Here is a 21332-nt window from a genome sequence, read left to right on the forward strand (position 1 = left end):
ACCGGTGTCTTGTGCCCTGTAGGACAGAGACACAAGCTGAAGCCATAACGGTGCACGCGGTGGTCTTCCCAATGCTGGTATTTACACAAGTGCTTTCAGCCCATGTGAGCAGCCTTCGTCTCAGCAAGTGTTAACTCTTCCCCTTTCCTCCTACCTCACTGTAAACTCCACAATGTGGGAGTGATTCTTGACCACACCCCAGCCTCAGGACTGTTTCTGCGCATAGTAGGTACTCAGTTCAGTTCAAGGCCTGCAGATTGATTCAACATCCACTTAGAAATTCCGAATGCCCCGTGCCCTAGCCAGGGTACCCCGCATGGTTTACAATATTTAAAATATTCCTACACAGACAGGAATGGGCAGCCATTGTTTTATTTACATTCTAAGCTGCTTTGGTAGCTGCCACGGAGCCAGCTCAGCTCTGCATCCTGAAGGCTGGTTAACACAGAAGAGACCATGTTCTGCACACCCTGCTCAAGCAGAATATACAGGAAGTGGGGACAGCAAAAGGTTTAAACAAAGAAGGACGGCTCATCGAGGAGATGTCTGATGTGTAGGACATAGAGCTTGGCTAGAATAATAGTTACTCGTCTTGTGGTCCTGACCAATAAACAACCTGGAAAAACCAGCGTAAGAAAGCAAAGGGTACAGTGCAGAGAAGTCTCGGTGGCTGGAGCTTGAGGCTGGCTAGAATAATAGTTACTCGTCTTGTGGTCCTGACCAATAAACAACCTGGAAAAACCAGCGTAAGAAAGCAAAGGGTACAGTGCAGAGAAGTCTCGGTGGCCGGAGCTTGAGGCAGCTGGTCGCACTGCATACGTAGACACAAAGGCGAGAGTAACGAATGCTCTCTGTAGAGCTGACAGTCAATCCTGACCATCACAGCTAGAGACATCGGACAAGTGACTCTGGAACTGCATGAACAGCCTAGAGCCTGGTACTCTGGGTTCAGTACTGGGAATCTATTGTTTGACTGTTCACTGAGATGCCTTTTGGAGATGATGTCATCCTGATTTCTATTAGCTCTATCTGCCTTTAGAATACCTGTTAGTCAAATTTGGTAGGACAGTCATGCCAAGCTTAGTCAATCTTGGTGTTCTGCTACCGATGATTTTGAACTCATGGACCAGCCCATGGGGACAAGGTTTTCCCATTCACACCTCACAAACAACATTCCAGCCCTCCAACCTGCACTTTGCTTGCTGCCCAGCAGAGGGCGCTGCCACCCAACTTTCTTCTGTAAGCCTGCATACATCTCTCTGGTTTGATTTTTTTTTTTTTCCCTATGTAACAGCCTGGTAAATCCAGCATTTTGGGATGGGAGTGGAGGGTGGGGGGTGGGGGGTGGGAGGTGGGGATGGGGGACACCAGTGCCTTCAGAAAAGGAACCTGAGCTTTGCTAAAGGTTGCAGGGGACTTGCCAGTGCTGTGAAATGAAGTGGCCAGGAGCCTGCACAGGACACCTGGCAGTGGGGGCGGGGCTGAAGAGACAGTGGAGGTGAAGGCAGGGAGCTGCCTCTACCTCCAGGGCCCCGGGGGGCATTCAGTGTGGTTTTCAGGATATGCCAAGCTGTTGTCAATATAAACAGCCACAGTCTTGGGGCCAGAAAGGTGGCCACATTGGAGAGGTCTTTTCAACCCATTCTGCACTGACACTTGGTATGTTCCTGCTTAAGAAACCCAGTGAGGTTCCCATTCCCATCCCTTACCTGACCTAGGCGGCTTCCCAGGCAGTGTGTGTTCCTGTGTCACCCTCTCTCCATTTAGGTAAATGCACGCCTATAACACACATTGTTCCAACCACAGGGTCTTCCCACTGCCCCTCCCATGCCTCTCCTATGAGTGTCCCCACTATCCTACACAGCTTTTTTGACACTTACCCTAATTTGTTGCAACCTCTTTGTGCACATTTCCTCGATATTGAATGCTCTCTCTCTCTCTCTCCTAGACCCAGCATGCCAGGAGCCACTGAAGAGCTCAATTGAGCAAATGAGAGAATGAACCCACCACATAGCTACCGCAACGTCACCACTGAATGTCACCCAGCCACTCAGAAGTGGGCAATCCCTCATTTTCAGCTTAGGGCCCTGGTGATGGGGGAGGAAGGGGGGGTCTGTTACCACTGAGTCCACATTTTAGGTTTATTGAATGCAGTGCTGGGAGCCAGCCATAAAAGCAAAGGTACTGATTCCTGTGTGTCATCATTTCTAAGAGCTCCCTGGAACTCTTAGAATGGAGCCCTGCCTGACCTGCCACATTCCAGGAAAAGGCTTTATGGGAAAACAGGTGGGAGGGGCCACTGGCAGGGTGACCAGGCCCTGCTGTCTCTTCTATGATTGGGCCCCAGTGTGCTAATCCTGAGGGCCAACAGGCTCCTGTTGGGGTCAAGGGGGCCTCAAGTAAGGAAGCGAGACTTGATATCACCCTGTAAGCGTCTTCCAACACACACCTATTTCTTGGGCATGATCAGTGTGAGACCAGCCAACAGTTCATCGCCAACCTACATTTTCCTGGGGTTTTCAACTTTCCCTAGAAAGAGAACGGATTCTGTGTTTTTATCTAGAAGTAGAATCAGGAAGGGTTCCTTGAAGGCAATGATAGAAGATGGGGTGTCCCTTGAGCGGACTATAAGTTTGGTGGTGGTGGCTGCTGCGGCTTCTGTCCCCTCCTCGCTGACGTCCAGCACAGCCTTGTGAGCAGCCTGTAAATGGGAGGACAGGTGTCAGTGGGTCCCAGAGAAACTGTGTCCTGAGCCTTCTGCTACCAAAGGCTGATACTGCTTTCTCTTCTAGGGAAGAGGCTCTCAGCCTATGACCAACGTCAAAGATACACCATGGGCTGGGAACTGCCTTGAGGACAGCTTTTCAGGTGCATAGGAGTGTTCCCAGTGGGTAAAGTTCTATTGGGCTCATTATGTCCCATGGGGGACCTCTCAGTCTTTTTTCCCTGGTGACCAATGACAAAAATGTCCTCAGAACAATATCTGACCACCATTGTCAAATTAACACATAAGTAAACATAAATTAACCAGATAAAAAACCTGATGAGTATGGACTTGGATGTGGATAGAGGCTAGACAGACAACCCAGTAAATGAAGAGACTTTCTGTGGGTCATGAGGACATGGGACACCGATTTAGACTACCAGACTAAGCGATTTCAGATGCAACAATTGCTGTATCACTCGGGAATTGAATTCAATAATTTCTCACGAGGACCAAAATATCTGGCTTTTAGCTCCGTCCCTCCCCCTTTAGGACAAAAGCCACATCCACAGGTACAAAAGACACCTGGGCAGCAGCTGCCTAACAGCTGTTTGGGAATTCAATGATGGTGGGGAAGGAAGAGATGTTAGATGCCTATCTGTTCTTCCAATTCAGGCATGTGGCAACTGTGTTGCTTGCTAGGAACAGACCTGCTTTTAAAAGAAGCACAGATTATTTTCTTGAAGAGGGATTATGTGTATCTGTGAGTCAGGTGTCCCAGGCCTGGCAGCCACAAGACTTGGCCTTTCCTTTGGCTGTTAAACACCTCACCCTCTCCAGACTGTGACCTTCGCAGTAAGATGGGAGTCCTTCCTTAGCTGTGCCTTCTGGTGTGGACTTTCTCGCACACATCTCCATCAGTTTACCTTAGAAACCTGCAGGAAGTGTGTCTTTGTAATTCCGGAGAAGTCAGCGTTTGAGTTAAAGGCATCGCGGATTCCCATCTTGGGGAGGATGGTTTCCAGGTTGTAGGAAGCAGAGATAGAAAATTTTGGAATGAACACCTTGATCCATCTATGGAGAATAAAAAGGGAAGAGACAAGGTTAGGATATCCCCGATCTCTACTTCCATGTGGCACTACTGGAGGGTGCTTTCTCCAGCCCTGTTACTGAGTGCCAGAGAAGTCCACTGACCCCAGTCCCAAAGCACCAGGCTGCTCTGTCTCTGAGCCTCTCAGGTAAGCAAGCTCATCTCTGGGGATCGGAATAAAACATAGGGATCCTATAATCAAGTAAGGACCGGAGGTGAGATGATCGATCAGCATGGGTACCACAGCAGACACCAGTGGGGACATCAGGAAGTGATGGTAGCAGCCACATCACCTGGTCCTGCCTAGAAGGACTTCTTAATAATCTCTCAGGGTGACAAAACCCCACAGAGTGTTGTACCATGCTGGGAATATACCTACATATACCCTGTCCAATATGCTTGCCACTGTGCTACTGAATAATTTGACACTTGCCTATAGAAAACAATGAGTCGAACTCTTATTTTAATTAATTCATTTGTTATACTGATTGATTGATGAGGCTCAGTGTCACATGTGTGCAAGGATGTGTGTATATGTTTGTGTGTGTAGTGTGTGTGTGTCTCTAGGTGTGTGTAGGGTGTGTGTGTCTATGTGTATGCATTTGTGTTTGTGTATGTGTGTGTGAATGTGTGTTTGTGTGGTGGACAACCTTTGGGAGTCAGTCTTCTCCTTCTAAATTGTGGATCCTAAGGTTCAAACTCAGGTTGTCTGGCTTGGAAGGCAGAATCTGTACCCACTGAGCCATCTCACTGTTCTTAATTTTATTCCATTTTACTAAATTTAAATATGGAAGACTACTTGTGGCCAGAGGCTACCACATTGGTCAGCACAAACCTACAGCTTGGCATGTTTTCTTCCTCTGTCATGGCTTTCCTACCCCAGAGCAAACGCCTCTCATCTATTGAGCAGTTACCATGGGCTGCTCTCCTGGGCACATTCAATAGCATTTCTCCTATTTTTTAAAGATGGTTAGGCTTAACTGTAGTGCTTTGCCAATGTTTATTTGCTCAGTTGCTCATAGAAAGAAAAGCCCAAGACCCCGGAGAGATACCTCAGTCCTCATCTGACAAAACTCCCCGACATTTAGTACCCCAGACAACTCCTTTCCTGCTCTCCTGGGCACCTCAGGGTTTGCTGGCTCCCTCTGTGTTCTGCCTTCCTGCGACTTCCCAAAGGCCTTGTCTTTCTCCTTCACCCGGTACCAGTGCAGCGGGAGAGGAGAAGAAACCCTGACAAGGCTGCAAGCCTCTTGAGTCTCCACCTTCTTCTGCCTCTGTCAGCGCTGTGCCTCTATCAGAAGCACTCCCCCACCACCACCACCACAGCCTCTATGTCTTCATGTTCCCCCTGAGGCAGGTAACACAAAGAAAACAGCTTGGAATCCATTTGATCTGAGCTGTGCACACTACCCCTCCAGACAATGTTGGCCACCTGGGAACCCCAAGCTGCACAAAGATGCACACGTACTTGCGTTAATTGATGGAGTAATTTACTTCCCTTAAAAACTCCTTGGTAACGTGTCCTAGAACACAGTCAGGAATTGTGTGTGGGCAATGGACCATCTGGCTGAGACTGCTTCGGGTGCACTAAGGCAAATTATGTGAGCTTTTAGGGAGAACTCCGTATTTGCCATCTTATTCTGTGCATCACTGAGTGTGCATATGGTCACAACAAGATGCATGATGAGAAGGACGTGAGCAGCAAACAGATGACTGATGACCCGACCTCACCTATCAATCAAAACAGAGAACCACCCTTGCGATGCCCTTAGTACCCAACCTCCTCCTCTTGAGCCTCATAAAAGGGAGCCCCAAACAAGAATTGGGGACCTGGAGAAGCCTCACTTGTGTGGTCCATTAGTAATCTTGCCACCCCGTTTCTTTTTGATCTGCATTATCATTTTGCCTTGGAAGAAGTTTTTTTTTGCTGTTTTGAAATCTGTTTTGTCTTGTATCCCATTGGAATAAAAAGCCAGGAGCCTGGAAATACCCAGCCCATCTTCCATGTCCATGCCCGTGGCTGGTGTCATCGCTGCACCCTTGATGTATTCCGCAGATGAAAGCAGGCTTCCTCTGTTCACAAGCTCCTGGGTACTTTACCTGCCCTTCCCAGGCATTGGTCCTCATCTTCCTTAAATGACTACTGCTCTAAACCTCATCTTTCCTTTCCACTTAGCTGACAAACACGGAGGAGGATGAAGATGCCACGGAGTCATGTGAAGAGACTAAAAATAAATATTCAATAATCTTCCATATCACATGATCAATCTCCTTGTACTCGCTACAATATTTACAGTGCTAACAACATGGCTGTTATTAGGCACTTGCTACCTCCCAGGTACTCCCTACCACTTTCTAGGGAGTAATGCAGCTTCAGCAACCTCTACCTTCAGTTACTCAGCAACCTCTACTTCAATGACTCAGCAACCTCTACCTTCAGTGACTCGGCAACCTCTACCTTCAGTGACTCGGCAACCTCTACCTTCAGTGACTCGGCAACCTCTACCTTCAGTGACTCGGCAACCTCTGCCTTCAGTGACTCGGCAACCTCTGCCTTCAGTGACTCGGCAACCTCTGCCTTCAGTGACTCAGGAACCTTTGCCTTCAGTGACTCAGCAACCTCTACCTTCAGTGACTCAGCAACCTCTACCTTCAGTGACTCAGCAACCTCTACCTTCAGTGACTCAGCAACCTCTACCTTCAGTGACTTAGCAGCATTGTGCTCCTCTGTCTACAAATGAGCACCAAGATTTCAGTTGGTTTGCTCACTTGCTTTTATAAAAACAGTTTCAGGGGATTCAGTAAGACTTGGTTTCTGGAGTGAACTCTGCTTGGACTTAAAAGCTTTGCGTGTGCGGCCTGGGTGATTCACTGTGGTGGTTTGAATGAGAAATGTCTCTCACAGAGACATCAGAATCCTCGGTCCTCAGTTGGTGGCGTCACTTGGAGAGGTTATGACAAGTACAGCCTTGCTGGAGGAAGTACTTCACCGGGGTGAGGTTTGCAGCTTTGCCCCACTCCTGGTTCACTCTCTGCTTCATGCTTGTAGTGAAAGGGGTTATCCCTCAGCTTCCTGTTCCGGTCACCATGCCTACTACTTTGAGCCTACACTCTATGCCATGGCGGACTTTCATCCTCTGGGCATGTAAGTCAAAGTAAGTTCTTTCCTCCTTAAGTTGCCTTTGGTTGGTGCTTTGTCCCAGTGACAGAGAAGTTACCAGTGTCTGTTTCCATCTGGGAAGATGGAAGAAGAGGATGAGGAAACTGTGTGTGTACCAGGTGACGGTGATGTTCATGTGGTGCTGTGTGGACACAGTACCAACATCATCATCCGGCAGGCAGAGGAGGCTTGGTACACAGGAGCTTTCACTGAACAGCTACCAGCACATTCCCCATCCTCGGATGAACAGCTCCCTACAAGCTGACAGCGATGCTTACCTTTTCTGGAGTGAGCGGCTCCACTTCCTTAGCCTCCTGGCAGACAGACTCTTCTCCAGCTGCCGCATCTTGCCCTTGCCAGGGAGGACAAAGAAGGCCACAGCATCTCCCCTGTAGTCCATCTGCAGAATAGAGCAGCCCAGCTCCTTGTCCACTCCGAAAGCAAACGACTCGGTCTGGTGCATCATGGGAACGTGTACAGTGGTGCCCTTGCTCAGGAGGAATGGGAAGCTCTTGTTTGTGTTTGCAGTACTAAAAGGCTGGGTCCAGTTGGCTAGCATGGAGAAAGAAGAGAGGGTTTACATCATTGCAAAGGAAGGGAGGGCTTAAGTCAATGCAGAAGAAGAGGGGGCTTTACAACCCTGAAAGCTGCGAGGTAAAAACAGGCAGATGAGGACCTATAAACACTCAATTTTCCATAAAAACCACGATAACTAGCTTTGCAAGGCACAGACTTTGATCCCAAACACACATATGTAAATTACCACACATACTACACCATACATCCCCCAACACACACATATGTACATAATATACATCTCACATACGCCATGCACATACCTATAACACACATACACAATGCACAAACCCTTTACACACACACCATACCATACACACACTCTATACCACACATAATACACATATGTATATATGTATATGTGTATGTGTGCATATATGTATATATGTATATATGTATACATAACACATGTTCACACTATACAATACACTACACATAGAGAAGGAGAGGGAGACAAACATGTGCATCACATATATCACACATTCACTCCTCACATATACATAACACACATACACTACATACATATACATACCATACACATATACCACCTGCACACACAAACACATAAACACATACCATATATGTACTTGCATACCCTCTCAAATATACCATACATACCACATATCCCCACTACTACATGGACTTTCACATATATAACATACTATGTATACCCCCACAGACCATATACACTTGCACATATACAATAAATATTATACCACATATGCATACATACACACCAAACACTACATTCATACCATACACACACTTGCATAATACATACATACATACATACATACACACACACTCACACACACACATTCCTGCCAACAGTGGTCAAAATCAATTCCTTTAGAACTCTGAAAATCCTCTGATTCTTACAGCTGAGAAACAAGATATTAAAGAAAATAAACTGGGTCTCGTTAGAAGTGGTAAAGTTTGTGGCATTCCAACAGGCTTGAGTACCACACCTCATTCTTCCTTCTGTATGGTCTGGAAAAATCACAGCCCACATTTACAGTGATATCCAGATGGGGCTGTAATACTCTAAAGACTCATTCTCAGGCCATACATAGTGGCTCACACTTGCAATCCCAGAACACGGGAGGCCAAGCCTGGAAGATTGTGAGTGTGAGACTATCTTAGGCTACACAGAGAAAACATATTCTCAAAACAAAAACAGTCCTAGACTCATTCTCAAGGAATTGTCTTTATCTGACCTGCCTCCTGCAACACCAGGAGAATGACTTATAAAAGCCGCCAGTATTTAATCTGACTTGGGCTTCAGCCAAGGCAAATATCATCTCCCCGAGGACATGTGCCAAGACAAGCAGGTGGAACTCTGAAACACCTCCAGCAATGCTTAACAGTCAAGACAAATGATGCACTAACCGCACTGCTTAGGAGGGCAAACAGAAAACAGGAGGAAGGTCCTGTCAGCAAAATTGACAAAGCAAGTCCCTCTGCATAGCCACCCTTCTCTAAACATGGTCCCAGTCAGCTGTGGTGACCCAAGGAGAGGCCATTCAAGGCAAATGGCTGAATCGTAACGGGGAGCCTCCCCTCACAACTGATTGAGGTACACTCGGTGCCTACTGTCTTCTACCCAGAGGTGTGGGAGTGTATTTCATATGCAACAAGTGTCCTCACTTCCTGGCTGGAGGATGGGTAATAGATAAGATGGCAGAGAGATAAATAAACATCTAAAGAATCAAATGTTTACAGGAGATTTGGACACCTCCCCCATATCTCAACACAAAGAGGCCCCAGACATGAGTAAAGCTGTAGGCACCTTCGAAACTATCTGGGCGATTCAGAGCTCTCACTGACAGCTGGCCTCGGGGTGCACAGACAGAAAATAAAGGGTGAGTCAAAATTACAGACTGCGAGCAGAGTGTGGATGGCAAGTCGTAATACACACAGTGATCCTCTACAAAGATTGGGAGATCTGCCAGCTAAGAAGACGTCTGTGACTTTAAAGAATCTATTCTGAAGAAACAGGAAGCTACAGGTTGCTCCAACGAACAACAGCGACTAACCCTCTGAAGGGGAAGTAGTTCATGTCTAGAATAGATTTACATTATTAACAACATACGAAGGGTCTAGAGAGATGGCTCTAAGGTTAGGAACCCTCACTGCTCTTACAGAGGACCCAGTTCAGGTCCCGGATTACAACTGCCTGTAGCTCCAGTTCCAGGGGATCTGATGTCCCCTTCCATAGGCAGCCATAAATACTCAACACACGACACACATGTGCTTACACACAGCTAAAATAAATAATTTAAATGTTTTAAAGAAAGCAAACAAAATAAAATCCGATATGAAAAGAAACAAGAACATATGCCCCAAACTTTAGGGGGTGGGGAGCACGTGTTTCTAAGGAGAGCCAGATATGGGCCTCATTAATCAAACGTGCCAAAGCAGCTATTTTGAACATCCTCAAGGAGCTTTTTAAAAAACTGTATTTAATAAGCTTTTGCTTGCAGTTAGAGAAATGATTCGAAGTCATCGAGTAGAATTAGAAGATATGGTAGCAGAAATGAACGTTTCACTTGAGAGACTCAGCAGCAGATGAGAGCTAACAGAAGACAATAAACACTGAGCTAGAAAATGTATCAATAAGTCTGTAAGATGAGGGATACTGAGACAAAGATGGAGGAAGGTGAAAAGCTGGGATATACCCTCAGGCAGAGCAATATACACATCGTGGAACTCCCAAAAGCAGAAGAAAGGAATGAGGGAGGGAGGGTGGTCACGGGAAGAAGCAACCATTCAGAAGCTCCCAAAACTCAGTTTATAGAAACTTTCCGACGCAGTTAAGGATTCCATACTTAGAGGTATCTTAATCAGTCAAAAGGCAAAGAAGAAACTTCACATGTGAGACGACCTCAACACCATGAGCAGATGGCTTCTTATCAGAAAATACAAGTCTTGAACAGCAGCAGGACCAAACCAAAGCAAGTGAGCTTTTGCCAGTGCTAGAGGCCTCTGTGGTTGGGATGGGACAGTAACTGGGATTCACTCCAGAAAAGAAATGATGTGAAACATGGGAGACAGCGTGAGTGGGAGGTAGATGTAGTGGTACACACTACAATTCCAACACTTGGGGGCAGAGGCCGAGAGCTTGCTGTAAGTTCAAGTCCAGTTTGATGGAGAAGGCAAGTTCTTGACTATAGAGTGAGACATTGCCCCTAAATAAAGAAGAAATCTAGACAAACAGGTTTTCCTGTTATGTTGTCCTCTCTGAGGCTGGAGAGATGGCTCAGCTGTCCAGAACATTGATTGCTCTTGCTGAGGACCTGGGTTCTGTTCCCAGCACCTACATGACACCTCATGACTGAATATAACTCCAGTTCTATGGGATCTGGCGCCCCTTTCTGGCTTCTACAGGCACAGCACACTGTGGTACACATACATGCAGACAAACACTCATGCACATAACATAAAACAAATTCCTTTTAAAACAAAATTAATTGATCATAATAAATCTATATTGTTGAGCACACATGTGCAGAAGTAAGATTTATGACAATGACATTAGAGAGAAGGAAGAAATGTAACCACTGATTTAAAAATTTACAACTATTGGAATCATGATTGGTGTCAACATGAACTACATTAAAATCCCATGCCAATTGCCATCCCCAGGTCAACCCTAGGAAAGTAAAGTGAGAGTGAAAGAAAAATGAATTAAAAGCTTGGAAAATGTAAACTCGAAAATATTTCAACAGAAAGAATGGCATTATGGAGACACAGAGAAAGAAAAGCAGAGAAGATAAACAGACACTAACAGTGAAGTGACAACCAGTGAGGTGTACCCTATCTTCTGTATGAATATATTCAGCTATGCAACCGAAAGCTGAGATGGAAAGAACGAGCTTAAAATTTTACTGCCCAGAGATAGACTGTTTACAGAGCCAATAAGCCCGAGGCAAGAGGGAAAACACCATTAGTCATTAGGGAATGCAGAGCGAAGCCATAATGAGTTACCACTGCTCAGCACCATGGCTGTCATCAGACAGATGGATAATAAGAAATACTAGGGCTGGTGTGATGGCTCACTAGACAAAGGTGCCTCTGGCCAAGCCGAACAACCTGAGTTCAGTCCTTGGTGATGGACGAAGAGAACTACTCCTATATGTTGTCTTTTGATACACGCACGCACGCACACGTATGCACGCACACACACACACACACACACACACACACACACACACACACGCGCGCATGTGCACTCACGCACACACACACATACTAAATAAATAAACTAAAATTTAGAAAAGAAAGCAATAGCAGTGAGAACATGAAAAAGACTGGATTCCTGAGCCACTGTTGCTGTCAGCTCTGCAGACACAGCTCCCAGCTTCTTAAAGTCGAGAGTGGAATTACCATATGACCAAGCAGTCTTTCTCCTGGATGCACACTAGAAAGGCGCAAAACAACATCCACACAAAATGAGTGTTCACTAATGTCACAGTAAGGTATTCACAGTAGCCTGAAGTAAAATCAGCCTGCATACCTACCATCTGACACACAGTATTGTCTGTCCAGATAACTATTTTTCTGCTATTATGAAGGAGAGATGGGAGCTAGCTCACATGTTTGGATCCAAGCCTTGTAGGAGCAATGTCTAGCTTCCGTTCACGGTGTCAAATTAGCATTTAGCAACGAGAACGAAGAATAGAAAAGAAAGGGAAAGTACAGAAAACAGAAACTGGCTAGAAAAAGAGTGACTTCTGATAAATGTTAGACAGTATGGATGAACCTTAGCTACACACAAAAGCAGGGGATGACATGGCCTGGAATCCTATCTCAGTTGCCACTTAGACATGTGAATTGTCTAACATAGGCAGGTTGCAGAGGCACAGAGTCGATTACTGGTCTACAGTGGGGAAGAGCAGGGATTGTGGGAGGGAGCTCATTTTCTTGAGGAGATGGAGTCTTCCTTCTGAGGAGGAAAATGAGCTGTGGAATTACAGAAATCCACCTTCAAATCTGAGGCTCATCTGGGCTCAGAACAGTGTTCTTTAATACACCATCCTAGCAAACAGCCGAGGATTAGCCCCGTGGTTCTCAACCTTCCTGATGGTGCTACCCTGTAATACCATTCCTCATGCTGTGGTGAGCCCTGGTCATACAGTTACTTCACTGCTACTTCACAACTGTAATTTTGCTACTGTTATGAATCGTAATGTAGATATTGACATGCAGGGTATCTAATATGCAACTCCTATGAAAGGGTCATTTGATACCCCCAAAGAGGTTGTAACTCAGAAGTTGAGGACCTCTGCTCTAGACAGACATGCGTAACAGTCATCAGCTTGTCTATGCTTCCAATCACAGTGTAGCCTTGTTGAAGATGCCAGCAAAACTGAAGACCCTTTAACACTTGGACACTTTAAAACAGCCTTATGCTGTGCATATGACTTTAGAAATAAACCAAAACAGGATAATATATAGCAAATGAAGGTATCTCATCAACAAAGGAAAGCAGGTCAGTTTCCTTGCCCTCTTATTTTGTGTTTGGAGGATGCGTGGGTAGATGGCTAGACAGATTGATGGACTGGATTGGTTAATAGGAAAATGGATGTGTGGGTGAATAGCTGATTGGATGGACTGGAGGTTGGGAAGATGGGAGGATGGAGGGAAGGAAGGAACCATGACACAGTGGCACACACAGCTCTGAAGACCAGGCACTCAACTCCAGGCATGGTCCTGTGAGGCTGTGTGTGCTTAGTGATTGCCCAGGCAAGAGGCAGAGACCGGCCCAGAGTGGACACTTAGCCCTTGGCAGATCTTTCTCAGAAACACACTTAGGACTGTGGAACAAGAAGGGGGCAGAGGTAGACCCCAAACTCAGAGTTGTGTGCCTTCAAAGCTGATACACATTCGGCTTCAGATCAGTGTCCTTCATGACAATGGCTTTGTAACAGCAAAGCTCTAAACAGTGAGTGACAGAGCAGTTTGTCTACACTTCCAAATCTTTAAAACTATTCTCACCATTGGCTGGAATTTTAAAATGACCAGACAGGGCATTTTAAAGTCACTGCTGTGAAATGTCCAGGAAGTAGTATAATGGTCAATGCCAAAATACAAGTTCTTTCTTTCTCAATAGTTCCAGAGGACAGTTTGAGGCCCTCCTTGCTTAGCAGAGCTCTTTAGGACAGCCCCTTGCTTCATGCTAACACAGAGATAAACGAGGTCCCATATTAATTGATGAATGGCAGCTAGAAAGAAGGAAAAGAAGACAGCCAAGAATGTACAGGTAGCTACTTGCAACGCTGATGAGGAGTCAGACACACCCTGCTGTCTACACACATCTGTTGTACACACCCGTTTCCTTAACTACACAACACCAAAAGGAAAAGAAATGTAAATCAGGGGTGGGCTGGGGTCGTGTCTCTGTTGGTGGCAGAGGTGTGTAGCTTGCACAAAGCCCTGGGTTCAGTCCCCACTGCGTCGATGGGATATGGTGAACACACTTAGAACCCCAGCTCTAAGGAGATGGAGGCAGGAGAATCAGAAGTTCAAGGCCATCCTCGGCTGCGTAGCTTGATGGAGGCCATCTTGAAATGCATTAAGACCCTACTCAACAAACAATCAAACCAAAGAGATCCAAGTACATAAAAAGGGAAGGAAAGGGTTAAAAAACAGAAAAGAGAAATGAAGGAAAGAGAAAGAGAAGGACAAATCAGCCTCACCTTTAAAGAAGATGTGGTTCACCAGGACCATGGCTGTCTGAGAGTCAAGGTCTTGGATTACATCCACCACCTTCCCTTTGGTCTCCTTTTCCACGTAACTGTTGATCTGGGCCTGGGCAGTGACAGCATTTGAGAAGTCTTCAGAAAAGACTTTTGCCCCATAAAGCTTCTTGACCCTGTCCAGAAACATGGCCTGCAGCTGTAGCTCCTTCCTGATGAAGAGGACGCTGCCCATCCTCAATTCTCGGCCTTGGTGGCACTCGTTCAGCAAGCGGACGAGATACTCAAAGCCCAGGTGGATGGTGGGCTCCGGAACCCACGTGAAGTTGAAGCCGAGAGTCCGGAGGATCTGTGTCTTGGTGGCTGAGCGGGCCCCCAGGGACAGCATGGCCAGGGAGGTAGAGATACTCACAGGAGAAAAGAGGATATTCTGACCTGGGTTTTCCTGAGCCAGCCTCTGGTACAGGAGGAAGGCGAATCTGGTGTTGCTGGGAGACACCTGGGAGGCCGGGTTTTTCTTCATAGAGGGAAGGTGGGAGGACTCTCGGTTGTAGGGATTGGATGACAACATGCAGAATATTGGAGCACAGAAGCCAACCAATAGGAGAACTCGGTAAAAGGAAGAAGTGCCCATTTGGAAGGAAGGGAATCTGTAAAATAGAAGGGACCCATTGTCAGGAGGTAAGCTCAGGGACCAGGTGGGGGACCTCCCATTCTTCTCTGGAGTCTCCCTTGAGCCTCACAGAAACTCCGCGAAGCAGTAGTGTGTATGTTCTGATCCTACAATGAGCAATAAGGTCTCATGAAGGTGTGGTTGTGTAACTTGGCATGGGTCACAGGTGAGGCTGATGCTAACTGGGATACCAGCCAGGGCTCTGTTCCGACCCCTGGGCTTTTTATGACTTCTGATTTCCTCCATGTATGCTTAAAACTATGAGGAACGAGAAAGCGTGTTGTCTTGCAGTCACGAGGACCACAATCCTGATCCTCAAAGTCAGAAGTGGCTTCCAGCCTTTCGATCTACCCATCTGTTCCCACCGATGTGCATTTCCATCATATACATGCCTCTGAAAACATGGAAATCAGAGCTTGGGGCTGCATTTCAGTTGGTAGGATGTTTACCTAGCCTGCACTAAGCCTTGGGGTTCTATCTCAGCACCACGTAAGCTGAGCATGGTGGCAAACACCTGCAACCCAAGCATTGCTGGGCGGTAGAAGTAGGAAGATCAGAAATTCAAGGTTATCCTTCACTACCTAGGGGTTCAAATCCAGCCTAGGCTCCATGAGACCTTGTTTCCCCCAAAAGACAGAAGGCCAGCTTGTAGTTCCAGCACCCAGGAGCTAGAAGCAGAAGCAAGTGGATCTCTGTGAAGTTGAGGCCAACCTGGTCTACAAAGCGAGTTCCAGGCCAGCCAAAATTATATAGTTAGACTTTGTCTGAGCAAGAAACAGACATATGTGATAGGGTAGGCCTGTACCCCAGAACTGGGATGGGGGTGGAGATGCTAAGGATCATGAGTTCATGCCAAGCTGGCTACATACGGGGAGTCCGAAAGCAAAGAATACAAATAAAGCAAATAAAGGACATGGACAGGTTTAACTCACAGTGACAGCAGGTGACCTATAGAAAATACAAGTGAGCTGTGGACAGCCTAGCTGGCTTGTGAGCACCTTATCTTACAGTGTTTTGAACAGTTGGCCATCTGTGGTTGGCCACTCCTGATTGTTACACTGATGGGTTACAGTTTGTTTACATAACAAGTTGAGTTACAGAGCACTCTGTATGGAAAAACATTTAGGCCAAACTTAATTCCTTTTAACACTTTGACCCCCACTCCTTGACTGTCCCCCCTAGAAAGACACTCCAAGGTCTTCCTAGTGGAGGCTTGGGGGTGGATTGAGCAGCCCCTGCTGGGGCCAGCTGCTCAAAACACCAGGAATCTCCAACTTTCAGGAGCTATCTGTTCTGTGTTTCCCATCTCAACCCCTTCCCTTCCCTCTCCTTTTCTTCCCTCCCTTCTCTTAGTTTGAGACCGAATCTGACTATGGAGCTCAGGCTTGCCTGGAGTTCTTAGCAGCCCTTCTACCTCCACCTTCCAGGGGCTGAGATTATAGGTAGGTACCACCATGACTTGTAGCTGTAGAACTCTGAATGACTTCTGATCTCAGACTGCTGCCTCATCCTCTTATTATAAAGCAGGTAAAGATCTGCAAACCTAGGGCTTGGCCAGGAAAGTGTTTGCCTTGCAAACAGGAGGACCTGAGTTCAATTCCCATGCCAGGCTTAAAAAGCCTGGCATATTGATGTGACCTTGTAATCCCTACTTCAGAAAGACAGAGAGAGAGAGACTCGCAGAATCCCGGGGCTTGCTGGTCAACCAGTCTACCCTCCCTGATGGACTCAGTATCAGCAACAGACACTGTTTCAAAAGTAAGGTGGATGGTACCACTCATGAGGTGATAACCAAGATTGTCCTCTGACCTTCCCATGCATGGGAACACACACACACACACACACACACACACACACACACACACACACACACACAGAGAGAGAGAGAGAGAGAGAGAGAGAGAGAGAGAGAGAGAGAGAGAGAGAGAGAATATGAAAAAACAACTTGATCTGTTGCCATCTTCTCTTTCAACAAGTCTACATAGCTGAGCGACAGTAAGAAACTCCAGTAGAACAGGGCTAGGTCTACATCAGCTCTGACATGCATCATGAGCAAGGAACCTGTCCCTCAAGGAATCAGTCCTCAGGTTTGGTTTTGTAAACAGGAGTCCAGCTTACATGTTGACTGATTGAGAGTGGCCCAGTAGGTGTTCAATGCATGGCTTTCACTGTTACTACTGCTTTAACTGACACTGACAATTTGATTTAGGACAATTTTGTGCAGCCATCATTCTAGGCCTCCCAACCCTGTCCAGTTTCCAAATCACCCCTACACCATCTGTAAGGTTTCTGCCTTAACATACTTTTAAGGAGGTGCTCTGGCCCTGTGTCTTGACTCTGAGGTTCTGTGAAGGATGAAGATAGTGGGCTGAAAGGCAGTGTGGGATCTGGGCCAAGATAAAGGGGAAAAGGAAACAGTACATGTCCCAGCAAAGTCATGAGCTTGTAAAACTTTTCTAGAACAAGTGATAGAATTATTTCATCAGATGTGGGGAAGAGAAATGATAGGAGCCCCTGTGTTCAGAGTTACAAAGATATCCACATAGTTCCTTGTCCGTGCCACACCTGACCTCATGGGATAGCCAAACACTCCCTGCAGCATCTGATGTGATACAACTTACAAGATCTACATGGAGAATCCTTTTCCAAACTTCTGATTTGGCTTTGCAGCCTTGCATAGGCCTGTCTGGAACTGGGGATGTCTCTAAGCCATACTTATAGACCTCACTTCCTGGCTTCTTATCAGTCTGCTCTGGGCTGAGCTTATGGTGACCATGAGAGCTTTGTCTCTTCCGTCCCAGAGACCACACTACAGGGTGACAGCCCAGCTGCAAACTGAGCTCCAGAGCCCACTCTTTTCTCTCTTCTCCTCCTTCTCTCCTGCACTCTCATGATCTCTCTGACTCTGTCTCTCTCTGACTGTGTGCCCTTCAATGGAACATTCCCCAGAATCTTGACCATCTCTGCCTTCAGAGCCTCTTGTCAGTGTAGGCAAACACCCTCCAATGGTTGGCCTTGCCCTCTACCTTCAGTCCCGATGCTCAGAGCTGCCCACCCATTCGCCCATACTTGACAGTAATAACCTTCTACTGTGAGTTCCCTCCCATTAGCCTCTTGCCATTCCCCCTGCCCAGCAGTACCAGTTCACCTCCCCATCACCCCACTGTCCCCCATTGGACACAGAGGGTCTCTCTAATGGAAAGCAAGGTGATGTCTGCATAGCACTCAATGCTATATTGAGTAGCTGAAGTAGCTGCTTCTTGCTTTGTACTTGGAAGCAACAAAAAAGATTGTCCCTTACTATTGGTAACCATTAGAGAGGGGCTGAAGCTAAAGAAAGAGTTTTGGTGTATACCTGGAAAGAGGCTGTCTCTGCCCCCTGCCCTCAGGCAAGCTGCCACACAGTGTAGAGCTCAGAGGAAGGAAATCAAGAGACCCTTCCTGAAAAGTATAGAATTCCCCAAGAACCTGGGGTATTATAGTCTCTGAAAAGAACTCCTGCCAAGGCTCATTCTGTCAAGGTTCAAACCCATCCCCACTCCCTCCTCACTTGTCCAGAGGACAGATCCAGCATTCCCAGGGCAGTCCCAACTCTTGTCTCTCTCCTAGGCCTGCCAAGCCTTCCCTCTTCCCTGCCCAGTTGTAGCACAGCTGTATGTGTGCACCCTGCCAGTGAGCTCCACCTGTTGGGGTGACAGGGGCCCCGTCTTTCCTGGGCTTGCCCAGTGGGGGCCCATCCCTCCCATTAGCCTGGCTTTTACCCCTCCCTCTATTGTCTCTCAGGGCTATTACCCAAATCCTGCTCTTCTGTCACTCGTCACACTACTGACAGGCCAGCTTCCTGATGTGGAGCTGCCATGTCCCTCCCTAGTTCCTCAGAGTTCTCTCAGAGCTCAGGAGAGACAGGCAGACTCCCATCATGTACGCTCCCTTTTCCACTGTACCCAGTATCACCTGCAGGTTCTTGGCTACTCTGTTCTCCTCTAGGTGACCACAATTCCCAGCTTCGGGTAGCTCCTGACCTGGCTTGGGTACAGAACATTCCATCCAACAATACATACCCTTTCCCACCTGACGACCCAGCTTTTGTAAGATGCCCTACCCTGGTGGTGCTTAGCCTGGCAGAGCCCATTTGTGTGCCTCCTCTTTGTCCAGCACACCTGGGGACATTGCCTTCATCCCTGGTCAAGTTACTTTCCTACTGATTGAAGGAAGACATCTCTCCAATAGACTTGCACCCAGACATAGGACACATGCAGCCATTATACACACACACACACACACACACACACACACACACACACACACACACGTGATCACCCTCAGCCAGCCTTTCTTCCCACCTCACATCATAGACAGACCATCTTCAGCCTCCTACAGGAGAGGATGCTTTCTCTCCATCCCCCTTGTCACCATCCCAGAACCTCCCATTCCATCTTCTGTCCTCAAAACTCCTTCTCCTCACCAGCATGGATATTGGCTTTAAACAAGCTTGAGAGTAGCCATAAGAACGAACCCACAATCAAAAGCCACCTCCCCCCTTTTGTCTGTTCTGCTGCCACCTTGTCTGTCCGCAAGTGTCCCTAACCCTGAACCGTCACTTTTAACTCACAGTCTGGCTCTTAACCACAGAAAAACAGATCCAGATGTACAGCCATAGAGTGTGTCTGAGTGCTCACCTCACCTGACTTCCCTGTAGGACAACAAGGGCGACCTCAGCTCCTGCTCCGCTCAGCCCTTAGGCAGCTGGATTTTGTTCAAACCTGTGCTCCTCCTCCTTTTCCTCCTCCCCTTAATGGGGTCCTGTCCTCCAGCTCATCCTTGTAAGCCAGCAGGCCTCAGCATCTGGCTGGCAGCTCTCACCTCTCTCCGACAGATCTCACCCCACCCACAGCTTCATTATGAAACAATGCAAATGATGAACATTTTTCATCTGCAACCAGGTCCCTTCTCTCTGAACTCTCAGTGCTGCTAACTGCCTATCTGCCAGTGCCTCCTGATGCTAAAAACCAGGTCCAGCACAGTAGACCAAACTGGAATCAACTTTCCCAGTCGGCTTCCTGATGAGAGTTGCAGACAAACCTTTATCAGCATCTGCATCAGTGGTACCCATCCACCAGACTCCCTGAGCCTCAGGACCATCCTTGCTCTGCCTCTCCCTCATTCCCAGTGTCATCCATCATCAGCCTGGTCAATTTACCTCAAGCTAAGACGTGAAGAATGAGGAAGAGTCTACGCACAGTTGCATCTCAGGTAGACTGGTGGCAGTACCAATGCAGATGCAGATAAAGGTTCTGCTATAACTCTTGTTAGGTGGTACTGTCTCCCAAAAGAGTCTCACTAACTCCCCTGCCTACCCCCACCCCCATGCTCTGACCTGTCTTTCAACTGCCACAATGGGGCCTCTTCAACACCATCACCATTGCACAGTCCAGAACTCCTGAATCTTGACTCCTTGAATTCTATTTTAGGATAGTCACTTTAATTTTGTTTGAACCCTATCCCTGGAGTGTATTTTTTTCAACTTTTCTCCCAGTGAACTCCAATTTGTTGTTTAGATCCTAAGTCACATCACTGCCTCAAGGAAGCTGTCTCTGATGACCCATGGGAGGGAAATGGCTGTCTGTGGATGTTTCTATGTCACCTTCAGCCTGTTGGCAAAACAATTACCACTGTTGTGATTTCACATCTCTGTGTGGTATTGAACACCGCATGAGTCAGGGCTCTTGCCTGTCTTGTCCTCCCTGCATACCCACTGTAAGGCCAACACTAAGTGTTCTGTGAGTGTTTGTTGAACGGGTGACTGAAGTAAAATTGAGTTAAATGAGCAGCTTGCCTCTGAGGAGTGGTGATGACTGGAAATGGGCAGGAAGAGCTCCAGGCCAGAATGATGAAAACTCTGGCTACATCAAAGTTCCAGTGTTACAGGAAATGCATGTGTGAAGTTTGGGTTACACTTTCATCCAAAACAGAGGGATGGAGATTGGCCATATACATTTGCATAAACAGACCCACCTCCAACCCCCAAGTAAATAGATGAAAATGTATGGAACCAATGAGACATAGAAAATTGCATATTTAAGGTCGAGAGCCCAATGTCAGTCACATCCTGCCTTTGGAACTGAACTAATTTTGGTTTAAAGTCATACTGAACGAGTCCTAGAGTTCAAATGCATGCCCTGACAGGGCCAAGCAGATCTGCAAGTAACTTAGGTGTGTTTCAAAGTGAGTACCAGAAGACTGTAAAGGTCTTCTGAAAGTTAGACAGTGAGAGTGTTCTAATGTCCAACATCCAACCCCAAATCTCTAGACATTCAAAGAATACTGTTGGCATAAAATAACAATCTGTGCTTTAGAGGAAATATGAAAATCACTTATCCTTAGCCATGGCCAGAAAAGACAAATCCAAATGACCCTTAATGGCATCCATC

General features: G+C 46.9%; 1 protein-coding gene across 2 annotated transcripts; it reads right to left on the bottom strand.

The window, feature by feature from the left end:
- Positions 1–1886: 1886 nt before the first annotated feature.
- On the bottom strand, positions 1887–19735 carry LOC110307428 (serpin A9). Of its 2 annotated transcripts, none has more exons than XM_021179672.3 (5): positions 19586–19735; positions 14229–14878; positions 7233–7506; positions 3631–3778; positions 1887–2701 (listed from the first exon to the last, which is right to left on the bottom strand). In XM_021179672.3, exons 2-5 carry the CDS (start codon positions 14860–14862, stop codon positions 2501–2503), a joined length of 1257 nt encoding a protein of 418 aa, XP_021035331.1. In that variant the 5' UTR covers positions 14863–14878; positions 19586–19735; the 3' UTR covers positions 1887–2500. The 2 variants fall into 2 exon arrangements, with proteins under 2 accessions (XP_021035331.1, XP_021035330.1); XM_021179671.3 differs by having other exon boundaries at positions 19581–19735.
- Between the last annotated feature and the right edge of the window lie 1597 nt (positions 19736–21332).

This window comes from Mus caroli, unplaced genomic scaffold, assembly GCF_978045245.1.
Source record: "Mus caroli unplaced genomic scaffold, Mus_caroli_1 scaffold_14, whole genome shotgun sequence".
NCBI lineage: Eukaryota > Metazoa > Chordata > Mammalia > Rodentia > Muridae > Mus > Mus caroli.

What these genes read in the sequence shown, in the direction of transcription:
- LOC110307428 (XM_021179672.3), bottom strand. Translation starts at nt 14,862, where the DNA reads ATGGGCACTTCTTCCTTTTACCGAGTTCTCCTATTGGTTGGCTTCTGT. An exon ending in GAACCACATCTTCTTTAAAG is followed by an intron (nt 7,507 to 14,228) that starts GTGAGGCTGATT and finishes TCTCCATGCTAG; the next exon opens with CCAACTGGACCCAGCCTTTT. An exon ending in ACTTCCTGCAGGTTTCTAAG is followed by an intron (nt 2,702 to 3,630) that starts GTAAACTGATGG and finishes TCCCATTTACAG; the next exon opens with GCTGCTCACAAGGCTGTGCT.